General features: G+C 47.7%; 1 protein-coding gene across 1 annotated transcript; it reads left to right on the forward strand.

The window, feature by feature from the left end:
• Window positions 1–11437: 11437 nt before the first annotated feature.
• LOC117126093 lies at window positions 11438–20509 on the forward strand. Its single transcript, XM_033273479.1, has 2 exons — window positions 11438–12018; window positions 20455–20509. The coding sequence occupies exons 1-2, from the start codon at window positions 11438–11440 to the stop codon at window positions 20507–20509; spliced, it is 636 nt and encodes a 211-aa protein (XP_033129370.1).
• Window positions 20510–21774: the final 1265 nt, after the last annotated feature.

The following is a 21774-nucleotide window of genomic DNA, read 5'->3' on the forward strand; positions in this document are numbered from 1 at the left end:
GAAAAATGAAACATTCATCATATAAATAACCACGTAAAGCGGTAAGGGGATTCAAAGCCACCAACGGCCAGTCCCGATAAGCAATAAAAACGGCCAAAACAGGCCCGTACAAATCTCTCGGCCACACTCGGCCAAAAACATAAAACAGAAAGACTAGCATCTTTCTTTCGATAACTATTCCACCTCTCATAATCCAAAATCAAAATCCCCGGACAACGAAGCATCGAACGCATCCGCGGGACGATCCACTTCCTCGCCACCGTCAGGAAGCCCGGTCGAAACCTCCTCGGTATCAGGGGAAACCAGGATGGAATCCCAGAACCCTTGAATCTGCTCGTCGATCGAAGGGATGAGCGCCTCAGCGTGGGCACATTCATTCATTCCACTCTTCATCAAGCTCATTTCCTCCTCGAACACGTAGTCATTGGCTCGCGTCCTCCAAAGACTTCTGACCTAACCGCGGCACTCACGGAAATCACCCACCGAGGTAAAGGCATTCTTGAGGTTCCCATACTCAACCTGGAATTGAGAGGCACGAGTCTTCATCACCTCGATGATTTCCCTTTTGTCCTTCCTTTCCGCTTTGCGGATGGCTCGCGCATGATCACGAGTAAGCTGCGCCTCTCGCTCCAACATCTCGCCTTGCACGCGAGCGAGATCACGCTCCGCGTTCTTCGCCTTGAAGCGGTAGACCATGGCTTATCTATGGCCCGCCTCAATGGCCGAGCCCAGAAAGCTCAGGCCCTGCAAAATCGATTGACAGGTTATAAAAAAAATATATATACATAGAACAATCACCAAGAAATTCTCAAAAACCCCATTGATGATGCGAGATCCTTCTGCGACGACTTTCGGCCTCGCCGATTCTTTCGTAGGAGGAGGAGCATAAAAACCCGGTGGCAGACCAGCAAAGAAATCATCGAAATCCGGAATAGCGACCTCGCTCGAACCACTCCTATCGCCGTAAGAAAGGTTCGGATCCCATCCTGGAAGCATAGAGTCATCCATCGAAAATTCTATGCCGCCAAGATCGACATCTTTTCCCTTCCAAGAGCTCGACTCCGGCACAGCTACTGGAGCTACGACGGGATTCTGGTCATCAGGTTCGGAGTCGCTTCCCGTGTCCGCAGCCGAAGCAGGACCGGGTTGCACGAATCTCAGTGCTTTCCGAACCTTCTTCGGCGTAAAAGAAGTCCAGAAGAAGGGACCGTTCCTGAGAAGATCCCTCACCGCAATGATGTCCTCAGGGAACGGAGCAAGAGGGTTGATGAAGGGACGATCATTCGGCAACCTCCGGAACAGTGGAATGCAACTCTCTTCGACGGATGCAGCGTCTATACGAACAAAGAAAAAGAACTTCTTCCACAAGTTGAAGTTCGAAATGAACTTCTTAACCACTGACATAAAGTTCCGAGGGACCAACCTATGCTTGTCCGTATCTTTGACGAGTTGAAACCTCAAAAGCGCTTCATAATGATCGACGGAAAGGGAAAGACCATGCTCGTAGCTCAGGATCAGGATCCCAATAAGATGCTGAATGGCAAGGGGAGTCAACTGGCTTATCGCAACCTCGAAACGGTCCAACACTCGGACGAGGATTTCGGGTATTGGGAACCATAAGCGACAACGCACTACGAACGCCTCGTAGCAAGTGAAGTAACCCTCTGGGGGCTGTTAGCACATTCCCCGCGGCAGGGAACCCGGAACTCCACAGCATCCGGGATATGGTGGAACTCGCAGAAGCTAGGATATTGCATAGTGTGCTTTTGTGATTAGGACTTTTTAAATGTGTTTGCAAAATTGTTGAGGAAAAGATTTCTATGGTTTAAAATCTTAAGTCCCTAATATTTTCAAACCTCTTTCAGAGACACTGCCTGTACGTTTTGCTTAAGGACAAGCAAAAAGGTAAGTCTGGGAGAGTTGATATACCTTGGATTTGACCTGTTTTCATCCATGGTATATAAGTGTTTTACTATATATATATCTATGTTTTCTACTCTTCTAGGTATGTTTTCAGGTTCAGGTGCATTTCGGAGTAAAGCTATGACTTTGGAGCATTTTGGAGCTTAAAGGACATTTCACCCGAGCTGACCATGTAGAGGTCGACGAGAGGAAGAACAATCGATCGATGCGCATCCAGTGCTGCCGATCGACACCAGGAGATGCCTCGACAGATGAAGATCAATATCGATCGATGTACACAAGTACCATCGATCGATGTCGAGACATTGGACACGCGACATTTTGGATCCAGCGGACTTAAAACCCAAGGCCAAGCTAAATTACGAAAAATGCCCTGACGAGTTTTTAACCTAGTAGATTATATACTGCCAAGGTGTTTTGACGGCAAGAGAGCTTTTTGGTTACAGTTTCACTTTGAGAGAGAAGAGAGAGTTTTGGAGAGAAGATCACTTGTGATTGGAACTCCTTGTTTTCTTTTATTTTCATCTATACTATGAATTTCCATTTCTTCATTGTTATGAATTGCTTTGCTATGTCTGAGTAGTTCATTTATTAGATCCATGGTTCAGATAGGTTTGTGGGATTAGCCCCAAACTATAGATCTGCCTTGTTGTGATATTCATGATAGATTTGTATTCATTGCTTGTTTTAGCCTTGCTAACTAGAACTTGATCATAGGATTGTGTACTCAAGCACCCTTGTTATCCCATCCTGACATCTATCTATCATATTAGGACTGCTAGAGAGGGCTAACCGCCAATTTAGTATTTTAATAGGGCATATCATACTCGCGCATAGGCCTGGCTAGAACCCGTCGATCGATATCCTCAACTGACTATCGGTCGACGTAGGCAAAGGTGTATCGGTCGACGTCCCAATAGGACCATCGATCGACACTCTTTCGTTGTCAACATACTAACCGTTGAGACACGAGATCTAGCCTGTTAACCAGTGAAACATGCGACAGCTGATCACTGAGTTAAGCGGTTGAGCTCTAACATATCATGCATGCAACAAATAGGCATCTATAGGTATTATAACCTCCAACACTTGAATAGTGGCCCTGCATCTAATATCATTTCCAAGCAAGTTACATTTACTATTTACTTCGCTTGTTACTATTGCTATTTCATTTAAACATTTACAACTCTTAGAATTAATAAACACTAGATTTAATTGTTCCCTAGCTCCTTATGGATTCGATCCCTAAGTACTACATCTGAACCTCTTTTGATGAGAATAACACTCCTTAGGGTAATTTGAGTGGTATCACGCGCGGTTTGATGATTTAGGAAAAGTTAGGCGTATCAGACGAAGTTTGTACTCTAAACTCCGCGGAAGAAAGTCATCGAGAAAGTATATGTTTAACAATATCATAAAAAAAATTCTAAGCCCATACTTCTATAAGTAGTGAGCTCTTGTCATTCATTTTCTTCATACCTTCCCTTCTTCAAACCTTCAAACCTTCTCTAGCTCCCAAATTTTAGCCTTTAACATGTCTTCCTCACAAGGTGGCAAGAGAAGTTCTGACGTTGAGATGGGCGAGGCCACCTCTCCGGCTCCGATTCCGACTTCTTCCGTCGAAGCGCCGGCTTGCGTTGCTGACCATCTCTCCTTCCGAGAGTGATGTGCCCCAGTCCAGGGAACAGACCGATCTGAACGTTCCAGATGTCCCAGCTGAGGTTCATCCTACCGATCAGATCAGACAGATCCACCGGGCCGTCTATCGGCTCGACCTGCGAACGTCCGGATTGGAGCTGCGTCCAGATCCTCGACCAGATGCTCGAACAGACCGAACTGAAGCCTGTCTCTCCCGGCCAACTCGACAAGCCAAGACTGATAGCCAATCCAGACTTGACTTGGATCATGCTAGACTTGAGAAGGATCATGCCAGATTGAGAAAGATCATGCCAGACTTGACTTGGATCATGAGGTTTCACAAAATGATCGAGACTTTTCTCTTTTGTCTCGATTGGCTCGTACCGCATGTACTGATGACCGTGCTGATGATCTCTCTACCTTGTTCAATCCGGTCATGGACTTTTCCTTTGAAAATTTCTCTAAGGCAAGGATCCTTAAGCTATCAGAAGACTTGGGTTTTGTTGGAACGCAACTTGTCCGACCAGAATGCCCCGCGGCCTTAGCAGAACGTCCTGCGGCCCTTGCTGATCGTCCTGCCTATGTGACTGTCCTTACCGCCTTGGACTTAGCCGGTTCAGATGCATCTTGATGGAAGCCGATCAGTCACATTAATTAATCTTCTCTTTATTTCCGTGTAATAACTAGCTCTAGATCTAGATCTACTTTTCATTTAATTCCTAGATCTACAAAACTCTATAAGTATGAAACTCTTTTCATTTTAATAATGAGAAATTGTTTTTGTCTAAAGTTTGAGTTAAACTCTTTGTTCTTTGTTTAAGAACTTGTCTTGTTTCTTGGTGAGTCATATCCAAGTAAACACTTCCTCAAATCGTTGGTCTTGTGAGTCATATCAAGCAACGACGAGAGATCGTTCACTTGGTGGTCTTGTGAGTCATATCAAGCACCATTTTGAGTCGGGAATATTGAAGGCCTTTCCGCAACCTTCGTGCGACCCTTCAATCCATCCAGTTCTCCATCCGGAGTTCATATCCAAATCTGATCCATTCGAGTGAGCCGATCTTAGGGTCCTTCAAGTGGTATCAGAGCCACTTGTTTGGTATCTTCTAAATCATTCATCTTTCTCATCTTCCATTTCTTCATAAACACTCTTCATCTATCTATCTTGAATCCGGGCCCCTCATTACCATCCTCAATCTATGAAAAAAAAAGAAAGAAAAAGATCTATCAAAAAAAAAAAAAATTCGAAAAGTTTTTCATTTGGGGATTGGTGGTGGAAGAGAAAGTCTGCTGGCTGAGGAGAAATCCAGCTTTTGAAGTGGTTAAAACGGATTCCCAAAACAGAAAATCTCTTATCTTTCTCTCTTTTTAAAATTCCCTTGTGTTTGCTTGGATTTTGTCCATTGAGTTTCTTTGATTTGTTCTTCTTAGAATTTTGAGTGAAAACTTGTTGTGTGACCATCCAAATTCTGAGAGAAACACGTGTGTGGGTGAGGATCAAACACTTGAGAGAGTGAGGAATTTTTATCTAACGTTTTGTGTTTAAGAAATTTCAGGAACCATGAGTAGTGATGATGAACGGAACCGTCCCAGAAACTCAGTTGCTGGATTGTCTAACCTTCAAATGCGTGCCTTGAATGATTCTATGTCTAACATGTTGAACAAAGGTTTAGATCAGATCCACTAGAGGCTTGATGAGATTAAGGCCAGCCAAACTCCTTCTACAGCCGGAGTAAGAAGAGACCGTCTGCGTAGGAACACTCGGTCTGACGATGAGATCCGAGAGGAGGATGATCAAGAGGACGAGGCCAGATAAGCATACCATCCAAGAAGAGGTCCTAGAACCCGAGATCCAGGTGATGTCAATCCTTTTGCTAGAAATGAACGTACTAATGATAGCTTAAGTGATTTGAAACTAAAAATCCCACCTTTTGAGGGTAAAAATGATCCTGATGTCTTTCCTGAATGGGAAAGAAAAATTGAACATGTCTTTGATTGTCAAAACTTTTCTGAACTTAAGAAAGTTAGACTAGCTGTTACTGAATTCTCTGGCTATCCTATTAATGGGTATGATCAATTTGTGACCCACAGGAGGAGAACAGGTGAAAGACCGATTGAGACATGGGATGAGTTTTCCATGCTGATGAGGAGACGATTTGTTCCTGCTCATTATCGCAGAGACCTCCACCAGAAATTCAGACGCTTGCTTCAAGGCACTAAGTCCGTGGAAGACTACCACAAGGAGTGTGGGAACCAAAATTTGCACTGTCGATTTCCGTTTAAATAAGGAAGCTAGGAAGACCCTAATTTCCCAGAGGACCCGGATATCTGCTAATACCACACGTCAAGCAATCAGAACACGAGAATAACAACGATAAAAATAAGAAATCGAAAAATGAGCAAAGTAGATCTTATTCCGAATTTGCGTATGAGCGTTTACAACAAGGTATAAGCCTGGGCTCGAGAGCTTTCGGCGAGATTCCTATTCTAGCAACCCTAAGACGGCTAAACCTAATTGAGTCGCAGCTCGAAATAACAATAACGGAAAATTGCCAAAAATGCTCTAAGTGCTAAGTTTGCTCTGAAAAAGACTCTCCCACGCTCCTCGCCTAGGACTCCTTATATACTAGCTCCAAGGTCAGTTTACGCTTTTACTCTTCTGTCCTTAAGCCATCATAGCATAAAAATGGAGATATTCCATTTTTCCCAATCTTCGCAATTATCTTCAAAACTTCCGTATTTTTCCGCGGAAACTTGACATTTATCTTTCCTTGTGGACCAAGCGTAAACCGTGCTGTGGTTTACGGGATTTTGGTTAAGAAATCGTAGGATGGGCCTCGACTCGTGTTTTAGGTCCCTTTGAACCGTCTTCCGACTCGAAGCGTTTACTACGATTTCTTTCGATAAGGAACGAACTTTACGCGGTATTATTCCGCAAAGTTTGATCGATGATTTAGAATAGCGGAAATCATAGACTGAGCTCGCTACGGTTTTCGGGAGACAGCATTGAAGGTTTGACGAGAATGCATGGACTGGTGTCGTCTCGACGTTTCGGAAGAGCTCGGTCGCTACGCAGCGACCGAACTTTGGCTCGAGCCCGGTCGCTACGTAGCGACCGAGCGGACGAACGCTCGGTCGCTACGTAGCAACCGAGCTTGGCCGTGCTCGGTCGCTACGTAGCGACCGAGCTTTGGCTCGAGCTCGGTCGCTACGTAGCGACGAAGCGGGACGGACGCAGCGACCGAGCTTTGGCTCGAGCTCGGTCGCAACGTAGCGACCGAGATTTGGCTCGAGCTCGGTCGCTACGTAGCGACCGAGCAGAACGGACGCTCGGTCGCTACGTAGCGACCGAGCCGAACTGATGCTCGGTCGCTGCGTAGCGACCGAGCTTTGGCTCGAGCTCGGTCGCTACGTAGCGACCGAGCAGAACGGACGCTCGGTTGCTATGTAGCGACCAAGCTTTGGCTCGAGCTTGGTCGCTACATAGCGACCGAGCGGAACGGACGCTTGGTCGTTACGTAGCGACCGGATAGCGTGCGTGTGCGGTACTTTCGCAATGATCGAGCTTGAGTTGTCCATTTTGAGCTTTCAAGGACAACTGGATGATCGACCACCGCGAACTCGACGATTTTCGTGATCTCCTTGGCCATGACTGGCAACTGGATCGATCCAAGAGTCATCGATACTTCGCCTGTCGATGCTCATCCGCTTGAGAGTGTCGCGGAAGATTACGTTGACCGTGCTTCCCGTGTCGACGAGTACCCTTCCGACTTCTAAGTCTCGTATGATGAGATCTATGACGAGCGGATCGCAGTGAGGTTGATCGATGCCGCCGGCTTCCTCCTTTGTGACGGTGATCGAGCAATTTTGGCCATCACGGGGAGGAGACCATGTAGGCCAATTTGCACTCGACTATGCCTTCCGTTGGTAAGCCTTGATGGCCGAAATAATATCGCCGCAGTATTGTGATCCTCCGATGATCATGTTGACTCTGCGACGATTGTTATCATTTCCTTTGTCGTCCGGCCTCCTACCGCGTTTATCCCTGGGCTGGTTTCGTTGAGGGGATTTCTCAGCGAACGGATTTCTATCCGTCTTTGGAGGGCGATCAGAGTCGAGGATGAGATCCTTGACGCTGGTTACTTCCGAGAGCTCTCCATCGAGTAGCTTTGCGGCCAACCTTGCTCCCAAGACATTGCAGTTGGTCGTGGAGTGTCCTCGGGACTGGTGGAACTCGCAAAAGGTGTTTTCGTCATACCCTTGGTTGCGGGTCCACGTATTGCCGGTGGTTCGGCCTTGGTCCGAATTGATCGCGTAATTATGCGCCCCTTGGAGATCTTCCCCCTCGTGATGGACATACTTGTCGTTGCGAGAGTTCTTCTTTTTTGCTTTCGGATCCACGTCCTTCGAGGATGGTCTTGCCGCCTTATGTTTTTGCGATAAGACTTTAGTTTCTTCCTCGACTATGATGTAATCTGTTGCTTTGTGGAGGGCGTCCTGGATCGTTTGCGGTTTGTCGAGGGTTATCCACTTTCTGAATTTCGACTTGTACCAGAGCGTCTTTCTCAGCTCGTCAATGGCCACTTTGTCGCTTATCCCGCTGACCCTGGACATTATCAGCTTGAACCGGCTGATAAACTCGCGGAGGGGTTCGTCTTCCCTCTGGGAGAGACTCCAGAGATCGACATCGGAAGTTTCTCTGTCTATGAACACAGAGTATTGTTTGAGAAATTCCGATGCGAGCTGTCGGAAACTCCCGATAGTGTTGCGATGAAGGCGTGCGAACCATTCGAGCACCGCTCCTTCCAGATTTTCGACGAACAGGCGGCAGTAGCCGGCATCTTTTTCGCCGTCCTTCAGTCTCGCTCTTCCCATCGCAATGTGGAAAGCCTGAAGGTGGGCCTTCGGATCGGTCGTACCATCGTACTTCGGTACTTTGATCTTTCCCGGATCGGAAACTCTCATATCCGAGATACGAGTGGTGAAGGGGGTCTTACGAGCCCCTTCCAGCAGCCTGTCGATCTCGGGAGCAGCGCTAGTAACGTGATGGATTTGAGACTTTACGGCTCTTACTTCCGCCGCAGTCTTGGTGATGTAGTCGCGAAGATCGCGGATATCCGACGTCTCGCCAGCGCTAGTAACGTGATGGATTTCTCACAAGGGTTTTGACCCGAAGGTCGTTCCCGCGCAATTCCAGATCTGTCGAGTGGGGTAGCGAAGTCGAGTCTCTTCCCGCGGATTTTGGTGGTTCCGCGGGGACGGATTGCTCGAGTCCTTGCCATTAAGGTTTCAACCTGTTTGGTCAAGGTACTCCCGAGCTTATCATGTTCTTCCGACCTTTTCTCATAGGTGGCGAACATCTTTTTAAACTCCTCGAGCGCCGCGGCGTTGGCTGGTGCGTTGGCCGCGGATACATCCGCTGCTGGAGTGTGGAGATCGGTGCCGCTGCCTCCGTTAAGAGGAGTCTGCATGTTATCCGCGTCGTTAGTTGACATGTCTGATTGAGCGTGATGTGGCTTTTGCGGGTTAGATTGATCCGTATCCCCCTCCTTCTAGCGCCAAACTGTGGGAACCAAAATTTGCACTGTCGATTTCCGTTTAAATAAAGAAACTAGGATGACCCTAATTTCCCAGAGGACCCGGATATCTGCTAATACCACACGTCAAGCAATCAGAACACGAGAATAACAACGATAAAAATAAGAAATCGAAAAGAGAGCAAAGTAGATCTTATTCCGAATTTGCGTATGAGCGTTTACAACAAGGTATAAGCCTGGGCTCGAGAGCTGTCGGCGAGATTCCTAGTTCTAGCAACCCTAAGACGGCTAAACCTAATTGAGTCGCAGCTCGAAATAACACGGAAAATTGCCTAAAATGCTCTAAGTGCTAAGTTTGCTCTGAAAAAGTCTCTCCCACGCTCCTCGCCTAGGACTCCTTATATACTAGCTCCAAGGTCGGTTTACGCTTTTACTCTTCTGTCCTTAAGTCGTCATAGCATAAAAATGGAGATATTCCATTTTTCCCGATCTTTGCAATTATCTTCAAAACTTCCGTATTTATCCGCGGAAACTTGACATTTATCTTTCCTTGTGGACCAAGCGTAAACCGTGCTGTGGTTTACGGGCTTTTGGTTAAGAAATCGTAGTATGGGCCTCGACTTGTGTTTTAGGTCCCTTTGGGCCGTCTTCCGACTCGAAGCGTTTACTACAATTTCTTTCGATAAGGAACGAACTTTCTGTGGTATTAATCCGCAAAGTTTGATCGATGATTTAGAATAGCGGAAATCATAGACTGAGCTCGCTACGGTCTTTGGGAGATAGCATTGAAGGTTTGACGAGAATGCATGGACTGGTGTCGTCTCGACGTTTCGGAAGAGCTCGGTCGCTATGCCCGGTGGCTACGAGCGGGACGGACGCTCGGTCGCTACGTAGCGACCGAGCTTGGCCGAGCTCGGTCGCTACGTCGCTACGAGCGGGAAGGACGCTCGGTCGCTGCGTAGCGACCGAGCTTTGGCTCGAGCTCGGTCGCTACGTAGCGACCGAGCAGAACAGACGATCGGTCTCTACGTAGCGACCGAGCTTTCGCTCGAGCTTGGTCGCTACGTAGTGACCGAGCGGAACAGACGCTCGGTCGTTACGTAGCGACCGGATAGCGTGCGTGTGCGGTAGTTTCGCAATGATCGAGCTTGAGTTGTCCATTTTGAGCTTTCAAGGACACTTATTCGTAAAAACTTCGTATTGGTTATTTTTTACGAAAATCATATTTTTATTTTACTATCTTCTCGGAAATACAATTTCCGAGGGTTTTTGGGTGTTAATTCCGTTACGACCGTTTTTGACCCCAACAAGGAGATGGAAACTTTGATGATCAAGGCTGATGTAGACGAGCCCATGGACGCCACTATGGCTAGGTTCCTCGCTGGCCTTAACCGAGACATCCAAGACCGTATGGATCTTCAAGAGTATGGTAGTGCGGAACAGATGCTACACAAGGCCATCTTGATCGAGCAACAAGTTAAGAGGAAGAGTTTCTCAAAGCCGGCCGTTACCTCTAAACCAACCTACTCTCCTAAACCGGCTTTTGCTCCTAAGCTAAGCTACAAAGACAAAGGTAAGTCTTCTTCCACAACACATAATGCTTTTAAAACTGATGTCCCTGCTCGTGATGACAAAGGAAAGGCAGTTGATACTTCTGGCCGAGCAAGAGACATTAGGTGTTTCAAATGTCAAGGTCTTGGACATTTTGCCAAAAATTGTCCCAACCAACGAGTGATGATTCTCATGGAGAATGGAGAAGTTGAATCTGAGGATGAGCAGGAGAACAAAGAAGATCTTGGTCCTATCTTTGATAAAGAGGACGAGTCCTTTGGATATCCGCATCACGGGCCATTACTCGTTGCTAGGAAAGGCATGGTCGAGTCTATCTTCGATGAGACGGACGGCCACTTGGTGGATGGTTCCGACCCAGCCTTTGATGATGAGTCTGACCCGATCTATGTTGAGGAGCCTTGCTTCGACTATCTAGCTCATGGTCCTCTACTTGTCACAAGAAGAACTCTGTGTGTCCAACCCTAAAACAATGAAAAGGAACAAAGGGAGAATCTCTTTCATTCTCGATGTTTAGTTTCTGAAAAGGTTTGCTCTTTGATTATTGATGGTGGGAGTTGTACTAATGTTGCTAGTGACACTCTTGTCAGGAAACTAGGACTTGCTACTCGTCCTCTCTCTCGTCCTTTCAGGTTGGAATGGCTAAACGAGGCTGGAGAACAGTATGTGAAAGAGCAAGTCACTGTCCCTATTACCATTGGCCGATATGAGGACGAGGTCGTTTGCAACGTTCTTCCTATGGACGCATGCCACTTTCTCTTGGGCCGGCCATGGAATTTGATAAGAGAGCCGTGCATGATGGCTTCACAAACCGACACTCCTTTGATCATAAAGGGAAGAAGATCACGCTTGTTCCTTTGACACCTTTGGAGGTTCATCAAGATCAGATCCAGCTCAAGAGGAACCGTGACAAGGAACCCAAGCAAGATGAACCTGAATCATCCCAACGGAACTCCAATTTCTATATCAAACAAAGTCAGGTCAAGAGATCTCTTTACTCTGAAAAGCCATTTCTTTTACTTGTGTACAAAGAATCTCTTATGGCTTCTTCTTCTGACCTTGCACCGGAGATTCCGAGTGAACTTTTAGATGTTTTGCAGAAGTATTCTGATGTTTTTCCAGATGAGAATCCTAAGGGATTGCCACCAGTACGAGGCATTGAGCATCAGATCGACCTTGTTCCTGGCGCGTCTCTACCAAACCGGCCAGCTTACCGTACCAATCCGGTGGAGACCAAGGAACTTCAGAAACAGATTGGTGACCTTCTTAAAAAAGGCTACATCCGAGAAAGCCTCAGTCCTTGTGCCGTTCCTGTCCTTCTTGTGCCCAAAAGGGATGGTTCTTGGCGCATGTGTGTGGACTGCCGCACCATCAACAACATCACGGTAAAGTATAGGCATTGTTGGGGTCAAAAACGGTCACGACGGAATTAACACCCGAAAATCCTCGGAAATCGAATTTCCGGAAAAGATAGTAAAAAGAAAAATATAATTTTTCGTAAAAAATAACCATTACGAAGAAGTATCTTTGAAGGCTCAAAGCAAACGAACCAAGCTCGGTCATTGCGTAACTACCGCACATACACGCTGTCCGGTCGCTACGTAGCAACCAAGTCCGAGCCAAGCTCGGTCGCTACATAGCGACCGAGCATCCAACCCGCTCGGTTGCTACGTAGCGACCGAGCGCTCGTCCTGCTCGGTCGCTACGTAGCAACCGGGCTCGAGCCAAAGTTCGGTCGCTGCCCAGCGACCGAGCTCTTCCGAAACGTCGAGACGACACCAGTCCATGCATTCTCGTCAAACCTTCAAATGCTACCTCCCGAAGACCGTAGCGAGCTCAGTCTATGATTTCCGCTATTCTAAATCATCGATCAAACTTTGCGGATTAATACTGCGGAAAGTTTGTTCCTTATCGAAAGAAATCGTAATAAACGCTTCGAGTCGGAAGATGGCCCAAAGGGACCTAAAACACGACTCGATGCCCATCCTACGATTTCTTAACCAAAAGCCCGTAAACCACAGCATGATTTACGCTTGGTCCACAAGGAAAGATAAATGTCAAGTTTCCGCGGATAAATACGAAAGTTTTAAGGATAATCACGAAGATCGGAAAAAATGGAATATCTCCATTTTATGCTATGATGGCTTAAGGGCAGAAGAGTAAAAGCGTAAACCGACCTTGGATCTAGTATATAAGGAGTCCTAGGCGAGGAGCGTGGGAAAGAGAGGATTTTCAGAGAAAACTTAGCACTTAGAGCAATTTTAGGCAATTTTCCGTTTTTGTTATTTCGAGCTGCGACTCAATTAGGTTTAGCCGTCTTAGCGTTGCTAGAACTAGGAATCTCGCCGACAGCTCTCGAGCCCAGGCTTATACCTTGTTGTAAAAGCTCATACGCAAATTCAGAATAAGATCTTCTTTGCTCTCTTTTCGATTTTTTATTTTTATCGTTGTTATTCTCGTGTTCTGATTGCTTGACGTGTGGTATTAGCAGATATCCGGGTCCTCTGGGAAATTAGGGTTTTCCTAGTTTCCTTATTTAAACGGAAATCGACAGTGCGAATTTCGGTTCCAACAGTTTGGCGCTAGAAGGAGGGGGATATGGATCAATCTAACCCGCAAAAGCCACACCACGCTCAATCAGACATGTCAACTAACGACGCGGATAACATGCAGACTCCTCTTAACGGAGGCAACGGCACCAATCTCCACACTCCAACAGCGGACGTATCCGTGGCCAACGCTCCAGCCAACGCCGCGGCGCTCGAGGAGTTTAAAAAGATGTTTGCCACCTATGAGAAAAGGTCGGAAGAACAGGATAAGCTCGTGAGTACCTTGACCAAACAGGTTGAAACCTTAACGGCAAGGACTCGAGCAATCCGTCTCCGCGGAACCACCAAAATCCGCGGGAAGAGGCTCGACTTCGCAACCCCACTTGACAGATCTGGAGTCGCGCGGGAACGACCTTCGGGTCAAAACCCTAGCGAGAAATCTTCCATCGAAAAGGGGAACCCTGAAAGTCCTTCGCCTCCTGCAAAGGATTCAGAGGATAACGAAGCCGAACGCATTGACCTGGATCCTAGCGATGTCTCCAACGACACCGATGAGGACGTCCACAGACATCCAAGAAGGACCAGAAGCCGATATGCTCGGGAAAGCTCTCCGTTCGACAAACCAATGACGGAAGAAGAGGAAATCGTCTATTGGAACGAACAAGAAGAGCTGGCTGAAAAGCAAACCGACCTCACTCGCAGTAAACGCCGACAGGCTCGGAAATCTACTGACGAGACATCGGATATCCGCGATCTTCGCGACTACATCACCAAGACTGCGGCAGAAGTGAGAGCCGTAAAGTCTCAAATCCATCATGCTACTAGTGCTGCCCCCAAAACCGATCGATTGCTGGAAGGAGCTTGGAAAACCCCCTTTAGCAGTCACATTTCGGATATGAGGATATCCGATCCGAGAAAAATCAAAGTACCAAAATACGATGGTACGGCCGATCCAAAAGCACACCTTCAGGCTTTCCACATCGCGATGGGAAGAGCGAGACTGAAGAACGGCAAAAAAGATGCCGGCTACTGCCGCCTGTTCGTCGAAAATCTGGAAGGAGCGGCGCTCGAATGGTTCGCACGCCTCCATCGTAACACCATCGGGAGTTTCCGACAGCTCGCATCGGAATTTCTCAAACAATACTATGTGTTCATAGACAGAGAAACTTCCGATGTCGATCTCTGGAGCCTCTCCAAGAGGGAAGACGAACCCCTCCGCGAGTTTATCAGCCGGTTCAAGCTGATAATGTCCAGGGTCAGCAGGATAAGCAACAAAGTGGCCATTGACGCGCTGAGAAAGACGCTATGGTACAAGTCGAAATTCAGAATGTGGATAACCCTCGACAAACCGCGAACGATCAAGGACGCCCTCCACAAAGCAACAGACTACATCATAGTCGAGGAAGAAACTAAAGTCTTATCACAAAAACATAAGGCGGCAAGACCATCCTCGAAGGACGTGGATCCGAAAGCGAGAAAGAAGAACTCTCGTAACGACAAGTACGTCCATCACGAGGGGAAAGATCTCCAAGGGGCGCATAATTATGCGATCAATTCGGATCAAGGCCGAACCACGGGCAACACGTGGACCCGCAATCAAGGGTATGACGAAAACACCTTCTGCGAGTTCCACCAGTCCCAAGGACACTCCACGACCAACTGCAAATTCTTGGGAGCAAGGCTGGCCGCGAAGCTACTCGCTGGAGAGCTCTCGGAAGTAACCAGCGTCAAGGATCTCATCCTCGACTCTGATCGCCCTCCAAAGACGGACAGAAATCCTCCCGCTGAAAAATCCCCTCAACGAAACCAGCCTGGGGATAAACGCGGTAGGAGGCCGGACGACAAGGGGAATGATAACAATCGTCGCAGAGTCAACATGATCATCGGAGGATCATAATACTGCAGCGATACTGTGTCGGCCATCAAGGCTTACCAACGGAAGGCAGAGTCGAGTGCAAATTGGCCTACATGGTCTCCTCCCCGAGATGGCCAAAATTGCTCGATCACCTTCACAAAGGATGAAGCCGGCGGCATCGATCAACCTCACTTCGATCCGCTCGTCATAGATCTCGTCATACGAGACTTAGAAGTCGGAAGGGTACTCGTTGACACGGGAAGCACGGTCATAGTAATCTTCCGCGACACTCCCAAGCGGATGAGCATCAAACTCGGAGAAGTAATTCCAACGCCAAAACCGCTCACGGGTTTTTCAGGCGAAGTATCGATGACTCTTGGATCAATCCAGTTGCCAGTCATGGCCAAGGAGATCACGAAAATCGTCGAGTTTGCGGTAGTCGATCATCCCGCTATCTACAACGTGATCATGGGAACTCCATGGCTCAATGCCATGCAAGCAGTTCCATCAACCTACCACCTAGGTCTCAAATTTCCGACCCCAAGCGGAGTCGCGGCTATCTGGGGATGCCAAAAACAGTTGCGCCTATGCTTCCTCGCAGAGCACAAGTTAAGGCAAGTCACGACTTCTGCAACTGCGAATCGAAAACGCACGAAGATGGATCGATCTTCGGCCAAAAACGCCCCAAGGAAAGACGAATTAAAATCGTCTGCTGACGAAAACGCATCGGACGTCGAAACTCAACACGAGTCCGAAGCCGACGCTACAACTCAACCGGAACATCCGGAAAATAGCGTTGACCCTGCGACGATCAACACGGTCAAGGCGGACAGTGCGACGTCTACCGCCAAGTAAAAACGCTCGCGGCATGAAACAAAATTACGAGATGGCTTGATCCTCGAAAGGGGTACATAGGCAGCTCGTCAAAAGACGAGTTCAGCTATCCCTCTCTCTAAAAAAGGGGGGGGGAGTGGGTGCGTATACTCGTATACTCCCACTTAGAAAAATCTTCATTATTGTAATCGAGTTTTTAGAAACTTCAAAAACTTTTACTACAATCTACGTTGCTCCTTTTTATCAAAAATGTATACGCTTCAGTTAAACGCAAAAACTTTCAGGACACGCCTGGAAACGTTAAGACACTTGTCTGTGGCCTCATCCGGCCCAAAATCATAAAATTATCATCTTTCAAACACTCAAAGATACAAGTATAATCCTCGAAACAACTGCGAGACGTCGCAAAGTTAATTGTCCGAACGCGACCACCAAAACCTTATACCCAGTTCGTCGATTGGCCCCGACGAACACGCCTGCCGTCTTAAACAAACGCAATTCTGTTGGGGTCAAAATCGATCACGACGGAATCAACGTCTGAAAGTCCGTTGTGGGAACCGAAATTCGCACTGTCGATTTCCGTTTAAATAAGGAAACTAGGAAAACCTAATTTCCCAGAGGACCCGGATATCTGCTAATTACCACACGTCAAGCAATCAGAACACGAGAATAACAACGATAAAGAATAAGAAATCGAAAAAGAGAGCAAAGAAAATCTTATTCCGAATTTGCGTATGAGCGTTTACAACAAGGTATAAGCCTGGGCTCGAGAGCTGTCGGCGAGATTCCTAGTTTTAGTAACCCTAAGACGGCTAAACCTAATTGAGTCGCAGCTCGAAATAACAAAAACGAAAAATTGCCTAAATTGCTCTAAGTGCTAAGTTTGCTCTGAAAAAGTTCTCTCTTCATGCTCCTCGCCTATGACTCCTTATATACTAGCTCCAAGGTTGGTTTACGCTTTTACTCTTCTGCCCTTAAGCCGTCATAGCATAAAAACGGAGATATTCTATTTTTCCCGATCTTCACAATTATCTTCAAAAATTCCGTATTTATCCGCGGAAACTTGACATTTATCCTTCCGTGTGGACTAAGCGTAAACCGTGCTGTGGTTTATGAGCTTTTGGTTTAGAAATCGTAGGATGGGCCTCGAGTCGTGTTTTAGGTCCCTTTGAGCCGTCTTCCGACTCGACACGTTACTACGATTTCTTTTGACAATTAACGAACTATCCGCGGTTTATAATCCGCGAAGTTTGATCGATGAGTTAGAATAGCGGAAAACATGGACTAAGGCTGCTACGGTCTTCGGGAGATAGCATTTGAAGGTTTGACGAGAATGCATGGACTGGTGTCGTATCGATGTTCGGAAGAGTTCAATCGCTACACAACGACCGAACTTCGGCTCGAGCCCGGTCGCTACATAGCGATCGAGCGGGACGAGCACTTGGTCGCTACGTAGCGACCGAGCTTTGGCTTGAGCTCGGTCGCTACGTAGGGACCGAGCGGGACGAGCGCTTGTTCGCTACGTAGCGACCGAGCTTTGGCTCGAGCTCGGTCGCTCCGTAGCGACCGAGCGGGACGAGCGCTCGTTCGCTACGTAGCGACCGAGCTTTGGCTTGAGCTCGGTCGCTCCGTAGCGACCGAGCGGGACGAGCGCTCGGTCGCTACGTAGCGACCGAGCTTGGCTCGGGCTCGGTCGCTACGGAGCGACCGAGCGAGACGAACGCTCGGTCGCTACGTAGCGACCGAGCTTGGCTGAGCTCGGTCGCTACGTAGCGACCGAGTGGGTCAAATCCAAGGTATATCAACTCTCCCAGACTTACCTTTTTGCTTGTCCTTAAGCAAAACATACAGGCAGTGTCTCTGAAAGAGGTTTGAAAATATTAGGGACTTAAGATTTTAAACCATAGAAATCTTTTCCTCAACAATTTTGCAACCACATTTAAAAAGTCCTAATCACAAAAGCACACTATGCAATATCCTAGCTTAGCAACCATTTCTAACATAACACAACCATTTCCAACGTAGCGACCGAGCTTTGACTCGAGCTTGGTCGCTACGTAACGACCGAGTGGGTCGGACGTTCGGTCGCTATGTAGCGGCCGATATCGGCCCGGACTTGGTTGCTACGTAGCAACCGGACGGCGTGTACGCGTGGTAATTACGCAACGACCGAGCTCGGTTTGTTTGGTTTGAATCTTCAAGGATACTTCTTCGTAAAAACTTCGTGTTTGGTTATATTTTACGAAAGTTACATCTTTCTTTTTACTATCTCTTTCGGAAATATGATCTCCGAGGATTTTCGGGTGGTAATTCCGTCCTAACCGTTTTTGACCCCAACAGTTAGCCCCCCAGCCCGTTAGGATCATGCATCGTAGGATCCTAGCGTGCGGTTAGGCATGTTTGGCAAGTTAGGCGTGATGGATGGAATTAATATCCAAAATTCCGAGCTTGAATAGTAAATCCTCATGCCTATAAGAAGGGAGGTAACTTGTTTCATAATTTTTTCACTTTCTTGTCTTTCTCTAGGATCTTTCTTAAGAAAAAATTTTCTTTCTTTCTCTCCACCCTTTTCCTCTATTTTCTTAAGAGAAGTTTAAAAATGTCGAGCAAGAAAAAGATTGCGAAAAAGGGTCTTCATCCGCGAGTGCTTACGAAGAGCTCATTGTTCCGAAGATGGAGTTCGTGCCTCACTCAATACATCCCGCCGAGAACAAGGCATGGTGGGTTGCTCATTATGGCTCGATGACCCCTCCCAAAGAGAAGTCGTTCCCAGTCCTGACCCATCGTGGAGTCGAGAAAGGGGATGCAAGCAGGAGTACCGACGAGTTTCTCGCGATCATGCGATCGGTCTACCATATCCCGGATGCTGTGGAGTTCCGGGTTCCCTGCCGCGGGGAATGTGCTAACAGACCCCAGAGGGTTACTTCACTTGCTACGAGGCGGTCGTAGTGCGTTGTCGCTTATGGTTCCCAATACCCGAAATCCTCGTCCGAGTGTTGGACCGTTTCGAGGTTGCGATAAGCCAGTTGACTCCCCTTGCTGTGGGAACCGAAATTCACACTGTCGATTTCCGTTTAAATAAGGAAACTAGGAAAACCCTAATTTCCCAGAGGACCCGGATATCTGTAAATTACCACACGTCAAGCAATCAGAACACGAGAATAACAACGATAAAAGTAAGAAATCGAAAAGAGAGAGCAAAGTAGATCTTTATTCCGAATCTGCGTATGAGCGTTACAACAAGGTATAAGCCTGGGCTCGAGAGCTGTCGGCGAGATTCCTAGTTCTAGCAACCCTAAGACGGCTAAACCTAATTGAGTCGCAGCTCGAAATAACAAAAACGGAAAATTGCCTAAATTGCTCTAAGTGCTAACTTTGCTCTGAAAAAGTTCTCTCCCTTGCTCCTCGCCTAGGACTCCTTATATACTAGCTCCAAGGTCGGTTTACGCTTTTACTCTTCTGCCCTTAAGCCGTCATAGCATAAAAATGGAGATATTCCATTTTTCCCGATCTTCACAATTATCTTCAAAACTTCCGTATTTATCCGCGGAAACTTGATATTTATCCTTCCTCGTGGGCCAAGCGTGAACCATGCTGTGGTTCACGGGCTTTTGGTTAGGAAAAATTGTAGGATGGACCTCGAGTCGTGTTTTAGGTCCCTTTGGGCCGTCTTCCGACTCGACACGTTTACTACGAGTTTTCCGCGGTTTCTAATCCGCGAAGTTTTATCGATGAATTAGAATAGCGGGAAACATGGACTGAGCTTGCTACGGTCTTCGGGAGATAGCATTCAAAGGTTTGACGAGAATGCAAGGACTGGTGTCGTATCGATGTTCGGAAAGGTTCAATCGCTACACAGCGACCGAACTTTGGCTCGAGCCCGGTCGCTACGTAGCGACCGAGCGAGACGAGTGCTCGGTCGCTACGTAGCGACCGAGCTTTGGCTCGAGCTCGGTCGCTACGTAGCGACCGAGCGGGACGATAGCTTGGTCGCTACGTAGCGACCAAGCGGGACGATCGCTCGGTCGCTACGTAGCGACCGAGCTTTGGCTCGAGCTCGGTCGCTACGTAGCGACCGAGCTTTGGCTCGAGCTCGGTCGCTACGTAGCGACCGAGCTTCGCTCGGGTTTGGTTGCTGCATAGCGACCGGACGGCGTGTATGCGTGGTGACCGAGCTTGGTTTGTGCGGTTTGAATCCCAAAGGATACTTCTTCGTAAAAACTTCGTATTGGTTATTTTTACGAAAATTGCATCTCTTCTTTTACTATCTCTTTCGGAAATACGATCTCCGAGGATTTTCGGGTGGTAATTCCGTCGTAACCGTTTTTGACCCCAACACTTGCCATTCAGCATCTTATTGGGATCCTGATCCTGAGCTACGAGCATGGCCTTTCCCTTTCCGTCGATCATTATGAAGCGCTTTTGAGGCTTCAACTCGTCAAAGATAAGGACAAGCATAGGTTGGTCCCTCGGAACTTTATGTCAGTGGTTAAGAAGTTCATTTCGAACTTCAACTCGTGGAAGAAGTTCTTTTTCTTTATTCGTATAGATGCTGCGTCCGTCGAAGAGAATTGCATTCCAGTGTTCCGGAGGTTGCCGAATGATCGTCCCTTCATCAACCCTCTTGCTCCGTTCCCTGAGGACATCATTGCGGTGAGGGATCTTCTCAGCAACGGTCCCTTCTTCTGGACTTCTTTTACGCCGAAGAGGGTTCGGAAGGCACTGAGATTCGTGCAACCCGGTCCTGCTTCGGCTGTGGACACGGGAAGCGACTCTGAACCTGACGACCAGAATCCCGTCGTAGCTCCAGCAGCTGTGCCGGAGTCGAGCTCTTGGAAGGGAAAAGATGTCGATCTTGGCGACATAGAATTTTCGATGGATGACTCTATGCTTCCAGGATGGGATCCGAACCTTGCTTACGGCGATGGGAGTGGTTCGAGCGAGGTCCCTATTCCGGATTTTGATGATTTCTTTGCTGGTCTGCCACCGGGTTTCGATGCTCCTCCTCCTACGAAAGAATCGGCGAGGCCGAAAGTCGTCGCGGAAGGATCTCCCATCATCAATGGGGTTAGTTTTTTCAGAATTTCTTGTTGATTCTCCTATGTATATATATTTTTTTTATAACATGTCAATCGATTTTGCAGGGCCTGAGCTTGCTGGGCTCGGCCATTGAGGCGGGCCATAGAGAAGCCATGGTCTACCGCTTCAAGGCGGAGAAAGCGGAGCGAGATCTCGCTCTCGTGCAAGGCGAGATGTTGGAGCGAGAGGCGCAGCTTACTCGTGATCATGCGCGGGCCATCCGCAAAGCGGAAAGGAAGGGCAAAAGGGAAATCGTCGAGGTGATGAAGACTCGTGCCTCTCAATTCCAGGTTGAGTATGGAACCTCAAGAATGCCTTTACCTCGGTGGGTGATTTCCGTGAGTGTCGCGGTTCGGTCGGAAGTCTTTGGAGGACGCGAGCCGATGACTACGTGTTCGAGGAGGAAATGAGCTTGATGAAGAGTGGAATGAATGAACGTGCCCACGCTGAGGCGCTCATCCCTTCGATCGACGAGCGGATTCAAGGGTTCTGGGATTCCATCCCGGTTTCCCCTGATACCGAGGAGGTTTCGACCGGGTTTTCTGACGGTGGCGAGGAAGTGGATCGTCCCACGGATGCGTTCGGTGCTTCGTTGTCCGGGGATTTTGATTTTGGATTATGAGAGGTGGAATAGTTATCGAAAGAAAGATGCTAGTCTTTCTGTTTTATGTTTTTGGCCGAGTGTGGCCGAGAGATTTGTACGGGCCTGTTTTGGCCGTTTTTATTGCTTATCGGGACTGGCCGTTGGTGGCTTTGAATCCCCTTACCGCTTTACGTGGTTATTTATATG

The sequence above is a fragment of the Brassica rapa genome, chromosome A06 (genome assembly GCF_000309985.2).
Source record: "Brassica rapa cultivar Chiifu-401-42 chromosome A06, CAAS_Brap_v3.01, whole genome shotgun sequence".
NCBI lineage: Eukaryota > Viridiplantae > Streptophyta > Magnoliopsida > Brassicales > Brassicaceae > Brassica > Brassica rapa.